At 35.4% G+C, this 9645-nt stretch overlaps 2 protein-coding genes across 7 annotated transcripts in view; both read right to left on the minus strand.

The window, feature by feature from the left end:
• The window catches only part of LOC108693213 (DCN1-like protein 5), a 10451-nt gene extending 9305 nt beyond the window's left edge, over positions 1-1146 (minus strand). For 2 of the 5 annotated variants that reach the window (XM_018202035.1, XM_018202033.1), the window contains exon 1: positions 865-1082. Coding sequence is in view for 1 of the 5 variants with exons in the window: in XM_018202034.1 (XP_018057523.1) it covers positions 196-211 (16 nt within the window). In the remaining 4 variants the exon portion in view is untranslated. The other 3 variants (XM_018202037.1, XM_018202036.1, XM_018202034.1) reach the window with 3 other exon arrangements.
• A 4956-nt stretch (positions 1147-6102) lies between these two features.
• The window catches only part of LOC108693199 (nuclear pore complex protein Nup133), a 5660-nt gene continuing 2117 nt past the window's right edge, over positions 6103-9645 (minus strand). For both annotated transcript variants that reach the window (XM_018202013.1, XM_018202012.1), the window contains exons 3-4: positions 6762-9597; positions 6103-6299 (exon numbers count right to left, since the gene is read on the minus strand). In XM_018202013.1, coding sequence (XP_018057502.1) covers positions 6166-6299; positions 6762-9597 — 2970 coding nt within the window. In that variant the 3' untranslated portion in view covers positions 6103-6165. The remainder of the gene's footprint in view (positions 6300-6761; positions 9598-9645) is intronic.

Below are 9645 nucleotides of genomic sequence, written 5' to 3' on the forward strand. Positions count from 1 at the left end.
ATACGCATATTTCGCAAATAATAAGCGAGTAATAACAAGTCGATGCCTGCGATAAAAGACGTCGACATTTCAAGAAGTGATAAGCGTGACAGAAAATGCAATACGAAAGATCGACATCAATGTGCGAGGCACACGGGATACCGCGATATCGCAAGGAGCATTCCGCGACCGAGAAAATTAATAGATAACGCTTACTATGCGGCGAGGACATTCGTTATCAAACGATTCAGTCCTGCTTCACAATCTATGATTACCTAAAGATTAAAGATTACCAACAAATTCATGAATGAATTTCATTGACGAATTTCTTGGTCCTTTAATCTTTAGATTATATTGTGAAAACGGATCTTGGGATTTTGAAACAGAGAATAACGCAAGAACAATGTAACTAGACTTTTTTTTTCGTGTCGTTAAACTGACATGAACTGACACGCGCGCGCGGGCGCACACATACATACACATACACTTTTTTCATCTTTTTCTCGATGCTTGAGATAGAGAAAGAGAGCGTGCAATCGAGCGAGTTATCGCAATTATGCGAGGTTAAGATCGCCAATTAAATTCATGTATCATGCCAATCATCGGTTCTACCCGAGAAAATTCAGTGCGACGGCATAACCGAGAAAAATACGCGTGCATCGTTCTGTTAACACTCATTCAATTGAGATTTCGAAAGACACAGAACTTGTCAACACGAAAAAAATAAGAACCCTCACAATCTTGCGTTGCGTGTAAGCGAATCGTATTGAGTCACATCGTAATATTAGATACGAAATTTTTTCGTCTCGTCGGTGGCTTCAGTCGTTCTTTCGACGATCGCAAGGTGTCGCAAAACGACCCGCGAGTCACACGCGCCGGCCTTACCTTCCTCGACAAATCACTAGAAAAGTTATTCTCCGGAAAAGTATCACTCCGTCGTGTCACTTCGTTACTAATGAGACACCACGTAACCACGCATCAAGATCATCGAAATTTTATGTCCGAACTATCATGGGATGTGCGGATGATATCGATCATAGTGCTATTGACAGTATATACGCTCGATTCATCGACTGATTTGAATCAAATCTCGATATTATACTTTAAATATCATACGTTGTGAAATCTTCTTGAACACACAGTCGGTTTTATTTCGTTTCAATACCGTTTTCATAGACGGCATGCCTTTCTCCCACCTTTCTTGCCTTAACAGGGATGCCAATCATGCAAAAATCTTTTTCACTAAGTTAAAGGCCATATAGAAAAACTTAAGACGTAATATTCATGGCGCGATCTCATGGTGCAAATTGGCGGAACGTTCGTGATTGGTCATGGCCACAGATATCTATACTAGCATTAGTATGGGTGCGTTCGGGGAGACACTATTTGCCCTATAGACGCAAACGCTATCAATGCTGTTCTTGGAGCCAATAATGTGATAGCGTTAGCAAACTCCATGAATGATCCTAGCATAGCGTTGGTAACGTTTAACATTCGTCAAAGTTAGATTAACGTTTAAGGGGATTCTGTTCTCGAGTATCAAACTTTTCTCTCTTAGAATTTTGTAGAGTAAACGTACGTACGTAATATGAATTTCAAATTTTATCATAATGAATGCAATCTCAATTTTAATCTCTGCTGATGACTTGCCATTAGGCTAGAGTGAACGTAATTCTTGCTTGTGTATCATCTTTAATTTTTCAAAATTTCTGCGAAGTTCAATTTGTGTATTTGATTCCATTTATAAATCTAAAAGTCAAAGATATCTTGTACTGGCAATTTTTAATTCTCGTGTACGGAAAAAAGTTACTATTGCGATATAATGCGGCAGAGTATTTCGCTACAGATGCTTAAGATCCTTATTAGATGAATGTGCTTATTAGATGAATATTAGATGAATGCTTCTTCTTCTGAAATCGATAACGGATACTTAAAGATTCTTCCTTTTATCTGATTAATTTACTTAGTGTAATTATTAATTTTTTGATCTAATTTCTACATTCACTTCGGCTTAGCGGCAAGCTATCATAGAGATTGCAATTGAGATTGCGTTCTGTTATTCACTGCGAGAAAATAAAAAATTTACGTTACAAATACTTTACAAAACCTTAAAAATTGTAATACGCTAGGGTCATTCACAGATCTGTAAACGCTAACGCTATCAACACACTCAGAAGGAATAGCGTTGATAGCGCGCAGTGTGACGTACATGCTATCATTAATGACGTCATGATCATATTTGTAGCGCTAATAGCGCAAACGCATCCTACATCGCTAACTTTGATTGATGGCTCCTGCACACAGAACGCGGCAAAGTTTGCCACGCGACGAAAGTTGTCGTGCTAATTAATAATTTTATGTTTTTAAATTGGCCTTGCAAAATTTCTAAAAATGGTGTAATACTACTTCTGCCGCGATAAAAGTTGAACTGTAAACTCACTTAAAAGTTAGATTCGAACCTGTGTTGTCTGTAATAACTTTTTCCAAATAATGATGTCATTAATCTGAGTATGAAATACTCAGCTCACTTTAAACTCAGTTTCACTTGTGTGCAAATGGAAAACAACTAATATTGCACGAAATATTGTACGAAATTTTATATTTTTCTAAAATAAAACATCAATAATTATGTTGCACATTATGTTGCAATCGGCTGTAGCAATAAAAGCTATACAAAAGTTAAGGAACAAATTAATCAAGAGCAAAATGTCGAAATAAATTTTCATCGGTACATATTTATACCTATACAATACAAATAAAGATTCAATATAAGATAAATAATAAAAAAAAGGCTACGAACCAACAAATCACTTTAATGCTAATCCGGAAATAATATGAAATTAAATTTCATATAATTGAATAAATGTTTCGCCCTATAAAGTCATTATCAATGTCACAACGTATCGATAATTACGAATATAATTAAAGTCGTATAAAAATTAAAATTCTAATAATATCTAAAGCCATGTTAAAATATTAATATAAAATTTAAGGCAATATTATATTTTATATTAATAATGTTTAACATGATTAAAATTTTTATGCGATCTTAACTGTTATTATCTACAATTATCGGTTCATTGTAATGTTAATTATGATCTTGTATACAGGTCGAAATGTTTATTCAATTATATAAAATTTAGTTTTATGTTATTTCTAGTTTAGCATTAAATAACTTGGTTCATATCGCCTTTTTAATTACTTGATTTATAAACATTTAACGGTTATGTGCATTTGAATAATTTTCGGTATATTAAAAAAGTAATGGATATATGTATTCATTATTTCTTTTAATATAAACAGAAAATTATTTTTAATTTTCTGAATTAATTTTGCCTCAAATCCTATTTTTATGCACTGGAAATACAAATAATAACGTAATAAATATATCGATTTTCAAATAGAGCGCTAAAATGTCGGGAGACAAGATGGCTGACTCTCTCCCCCCATCGCGCAGATCTCGGTCCTTTTATCCATAAGCTGGCTTTACGCTCCGTCCAAGGAATCGATTCTGTATCTTGAAACGAGGTGAAAATTACAAAAGTGAACGAATTTATTAAAATACTGATAATTTCATTGGTCAACATCTAGTATATTTGCTCACCTTTGTAATTTTCACCTTATTTGAAAATACAGAATCGATTCTCAGATATTCATACATCCATGGTTTGATATTTGTTTAAAGCGAGAAAGAGAGTTCTAGAACAGTGTTCTAGTGCAGGAACAGAAAACAGATCACATAGAATTATTGGTTAGCGCGATAACTTCCACCATGCGGCAAGCATTGCTGTGTGTGGAAGCCATGAAGTCGACTTAAGAATATATATATATATATATCCGTATTCATAGTTCTTCCTTAAAGAATGAGAATTCCTTGTTTCTTATTTCATGTTTCATAAACCTTCCTTGATCAAATAAGGAGCCTTATTAGCTTCCTTTTCCAAGGGAGGTTACAAATTTCCTTGAAGAAGAGATGTAGCCTTCATAATCAAGCAAATCTCCAAATTTAATTCATCATTTTATTTTCTGATCTTTTTATTTTCGATAATTTTTAATTTAAATCTGACCCATCAATAATTATTTTCGATAGCTTTTTTTCGGAAATAAATTCCTCCAAAAGCATTTTCTCCTTCTTCATATAATAAACATTAGGGCAAATTAGAACTATTGATGCATATTAAAGCCGTTGTACACTAATTTAAGTATTACAATATAAAAATAAAATACAAATATTTAAATATAAGAATTATAAAATACATATTTTCTCTAAGTACAATAAAATGTATTGAGTATTTTATAATTTAATCGATTTCTATGTTTATTTATAAACATATATTTACGTTATTTTGTGTATGTACAGCGGTTTTAATGTGCATCAGTGCGCAATAAATGCATCCAATCAAATTCGCTATTAATTTTATTTTTGTTCATTATTTTTACAAAATGCTTAATTACGACCTTATTTAATCAACAATGCCTTTATAACTTTTATTATTCATAATTCATGATATTAGGTATGCATATACTATATATTATGTTATCCTCAATAGGTTATTAAAATCCCTAAAAATTTCTTTTTTCAGGAAGATAGACTTGAGATCCGTTTATAAAACAAGAAGGCCTTGGAGAATCGAGGAATTCTTCATGAAGATTTCCTTAAAATAAGGAAGGACTATGAATACGTGATAGAATTATTGATTAGTGTGACAATTTCCGCCGCACGATAAACGTTGCCACGTTCTGTATGCAGGAGCCATATAAATACTGTCCCTAGATTTATAAGAGAAGCGGGAAAGAGGCTTGCAATTGCCTACGATTCAATGCGCACAAGCTAATCATAGCACTCAAAAAAAATAAAAATCTCCTTAAGAAGTCTCTATGACTAGCAGTGGGCAATTGTTGGGAGTGAATCACTCCCAAATCGCGATTGGTGTTAAGTATTCTGATTGGTCATTACAATCATATAACTTAGCAGCTAATCATGAACTGATTTGTGTATTAAAAATGGCTGCTTAATGGATGATTGGTGGATTTCATAGTCCGTCTTGTAAATGACGCCATTTTTAATATTTCTTCTAATACTTTTTAATACTTTCATAATGCTGACATAAATCAATCACGCTTTTCTGATAGGACTCTATATTAACCTTTTGCCATACTTTTCTCTTATAAATTAAAAAAAAATTAAACTTTGTACGAACGACGTACCACGGCTCTCCTGATACTTATGTTTGGTCTGATTTTCTTACTATGGGTCTTACACAATATTGTAAGAAGAATATTGAAAGAATCGTAGTACAGACTTTTGCATAACGCATAGTGCATAAGCGAATCAACTAATCAGAATCTTTCCTTTCCTCCCATTCCATGAAAAAAAAGAATTTCAATTGTTTCAATGGTTGAAATTCTTTTATGCACTATGCATTATGCGTTATGCAAGTCTGTGCTGCGGCCATTAATTATATTTTGGGAAGAAGATCCAGCTAACCTAATCTAACTTGTAATTTCAACTTGCTGAAGGAAGCCATATTCCTGATTGGAAACGACGAATGCGCACTAAAAATTGGGGCCCATATAAAAAGTTCATATAGTATAGACACTGAATTTTTTATGTGGTCCCCAATTTTTCGGTATCGTTGCGCAGATATTTTATATGGTGAAAAAGCTGGGTCCCTATTCTTGAAAAATTAACATATGAAAAACTAGGGAAATACTATAGTATGCATTACATAGACTATAGCACCTTCACCTTGTTTGAAGATATATAATCGATCCCCTTGTTCCATGATAGGTGCCCAGTACTGAAATCTATAGTTCACATTATATATACTGTAGATTTTCAGTACTAGCAGTATATATCGGAACATGTCTGTAAACTAGGCTAATGTCAAATGGTCATAAACCTAAACCTAAACTTAAAGGTGCATTTTATGAGCTGCTCAAATTAGCCGTCATTGACAAAAGTCATGTGAATACTTTTTATTTTTTTCAGGTATTTTTCTTCAGAGGTGCCAAAAGATTTTTTGCAAATCTTATAACCTCTGAAGAAAATATTCGAAAGCTTCAAAACTATTAAAAAGAAAAATTGTTATCATATAAATATCTCGTAAATCTTTCCTTTCGTACAAAAATATAATCGCAACTATACTCGTAATATTGAATATTTTATACATCAATATAAATGCATCAATAACTTCGATAAGCATATTCATATATTAATTTTATAAGAAACTGAAAGTTATTGGAAGTAGCAAGTTCCCCAAGCTCTGGTTCCTTCAGAAGCATATCAATGTGTGGCAAAAATTCATCTACTTTTCCACCTAAAAATGGTAATTTAAATTAAAAATCTCATTCTTTCAATGAATTGGGGAGCGTTTATATTAGCCATAATCGCACGCCGCAATCTGTAAAAATTGATCAATCACAGTCAAGTATTTCCCTCTCATTCGATGTTAAAAAAAATGGAAGATGATTGGTCAATTTTTACAGATTAAGTTACAGTCAATATAAATGCTCCCTTAAGTGTCTACAATGGACAGTAGAAGTAATAAGATACAGGAATAAACTGATTTTTCCAGTATAATATGGCATAAAGTAAATTCGTAAGTGATTGAATCCATTTCCTACATTCTAATTTCTTGTTATGAATTTACTCTGAGTTCTATTTATTATACTGGAAAAGCAGTTTACCTTTGACATGGTCTTACAGTATTATCACTACTGCTATTATTGCTCATTGTAGACGATGCTTTATTTATCAATGTTTTTTTGAATATACTTACCCATAAAGTATGTAAGATCCATTAACTTGAAAAGAAGCGTCTCTTGAACTTGTTGCTCAGGATTCTTTTCCACGTTATCCCATTGATTTCGTCGAGCCGCGCGCGCCCATATTTGTAATCTCAGCGACGATTTATCTTCTTCATGTTCTATATAATCGAGCAAATCAAGGGCCTTCTTGAAATCGTACTCATTGGCGATAACGTTGTCATTCGAAGTGTACAGCATAATTAATTCTCGTGGTGTGAGCACCCGCAGCTTCTTAATATCGTAGCCATATGTTGTGAGCACTTGTGCCGGCAGATCTTCCTGATAAGCTATGAGTGTTAATTCATTGTCAATCGTTTTCACGCAATCCATTACTTTATCCTCAGATTCGTCTGATGCGAGTAGAGCCAGTTTGGCCAACGATAGCATCGACTTTTTACGAGTGACTAGCTCGGATTCTTGAACTGCCAAGGTATGAAGTGTGTTGGCGGCAAATCGCAGCTCGTCAGTCAACGCAGCTTGCACCCAGGACAGAGTAGGATGCTCTGATAGCTTTTCCGTTAGCTCCGCAATACCACTGCGTCTGCATCTCTCAACCAGTTGACCCTGACGTCCATCTTTTACATACCAAGAGAATAAGAAGCCAGCGAAATCTTGAACCGCAAATTTCTCAATGTATCCATCTAGTCGATTCTTATTGTCGGTTAATTCGCAGATCTGTACTAGCGATGGAAAGTCACAATATTTTTCAGCAAGCATTGCAGCGTTATCATATTGTTCCTCCTTTATCAGCGGTTGTATCAAATTAGCGCGCTCTGTCTCATATTGCTTTAGAAGAACCTCGAATTTTTCTGTGCCACGAATGCTCTCCAAGTGACATTTTCTTCCATCCAATATTAAATCAATCAGACTAATCAATTGCTCATACAGTTCGTTCCTCACAGTAGAGTCGCCAGTTCCTGTTATACCATGCTTGATGGTGATACTCTGCATTGTATTAAGACAGCTTCTCAAGCCATCTTTACCCGGCGCAGCTGTCCAAGGGAGGTATTCTGTTATTTCGTTGGAAAACTTGGCAGGGACAAAGCGTTCAGCATTGTACTGACGATATTTTACTACCTCGTATAATACAGTCAATAAAATGGTATTGACTTGCATGATATACTGTCCAACTTGTTGCAAAGGTCTTTCAGACTGTGTAACTTCATACGCCTTCTCTACCAATATTGGCAGGAATAGATGCACTGTGCTTACCTCACGATAGAATACATCACACACTGTCAGCTCATCAGACACATATGCTTCTTTCTCATTCAACGTTTGGTTCACAACAGCATCTATGATCTCTGCATATCTATTTTGTAGACTGTATAATGTCACTGCCGCAACTATTTTCTCTGCGTATTCACCAAGCATATGGGATGTGGACATAATAGTACCCCTACATGTAACCGCACAAAATCTATTCCATAAGTTGTGCTCTTTCAAGAACATTATAAAGAGATCTAACGCTTTTTGCTTACCCTCCAGTTGATGTGGTATTTGCATAGAAGTGACCGCGTTCATTGTTATTGACAGATCTCTATGGTGGGCCCATCTCGGATCATTGGCTGGATAATCGTCGATTAGATCCTTCGCAATCTTTAAAACAAGTGTGTCAAGGATAGCATCGATGTCCATTATCGGATCCTCCTGCAGAGGGAACAGTTGGGACAGAATCTCATTACATTGTGCCTTATTCTGTCGAAGGCTGAGAAGAAAGGCGGCACGTAATTGTGTGACCGTATCAGAACTGCAGTACATATCTTGCAACTCGTCGTTACTTATAAGAGTGGAAAAGTTTTGAGCCGTTTGATTTACTTTATAAGTGTAATCCATACTCATGGTAGTGTCCGTGTATCCAGTGTTGAAATCTTGCACTGCAAAATCCACCGGTACAATGGACACAAGACCGATACTTTTTGTGAACAATACCGGAGTTGCTGAACATATGGCACCGCCGAGTATACCGTCCTCGCTGCCTCTCACTAGATCGATCTTATCTTGCTCAACCTCAGATGCAGTGTTAATCACGAGTACATTATGCCGATTGTATATAATTGCTTCCCAACCGCACAATATGAAATGATAAGAAACTAATTTCGACTCTATATCATTGTGATAAAATATCGGATCAATTTTCACTGGTATAAACCATTTAAATGAGTTGGATAGTGTGATGCCAACTAAAGGTAATAGTCCGAGTGCAAAATGAATTTGTATAGAAATATCAGCGCAATGGGCTGCCATTAAAAGGATTATTCCTTCTTCACACGTTTGCATATCAACGAACCATGTGCTCATGTTTTGAGGGCTTGATTCCCAAATTTTTCTTTGAAATGCCTGCTGAACGATATCAGTGATGTCTTCGTCAAATTCCATTTTCTCCTGTTCATTATGAGAAAAGAACCAATATTGCAAAGAAGATCCAGCAAGAATGAGAACTCTTGAACCTCTATCGTTCAGTAATGTGCACGTAACTTTTACCAATTTCGTCTCTGTAACAGGCGACTGTGGTATCGCTCCAAAAATGAGGGAGGTCATTTTGCGACCTATACCACCGAGCCATCCTTGACTCGTTCGAAGCACTTGGCATGTAATATTGTTCTTTCCATTGTTGAATTGCGGCTGTAAGAGCGCTACCGTACATGTGGTAGTGGCTAGAATACATCCATGGCCTGGAACATGTATAAGACAATCGACTTCTTGTCCTGCGAGCTCAGCACTTGTCTCTACAGAAGATCCTTCATGTGCCACACTTGCCCAGAAACGTACCACTCCTTCTGGCGAGACTGCCATGCAACTAGGAACCTATGAACAAACATGTAAATTTCATATACATATTATATATATATATAT

This window comes from Atta colombica, unplaced genomic scaffold (assembly GCF_001594045.1).
Source record: "Atta colombica isolate Treedump-2 unplaced genomic scaffold, Acol1.0 scaffold89, whole genome shotgun sequence".
NCBI lineage: Eukaryota > Metazoa > Arthropoda > Insecta > Hymenoptera > Formicidae > Atta > Atta colombica.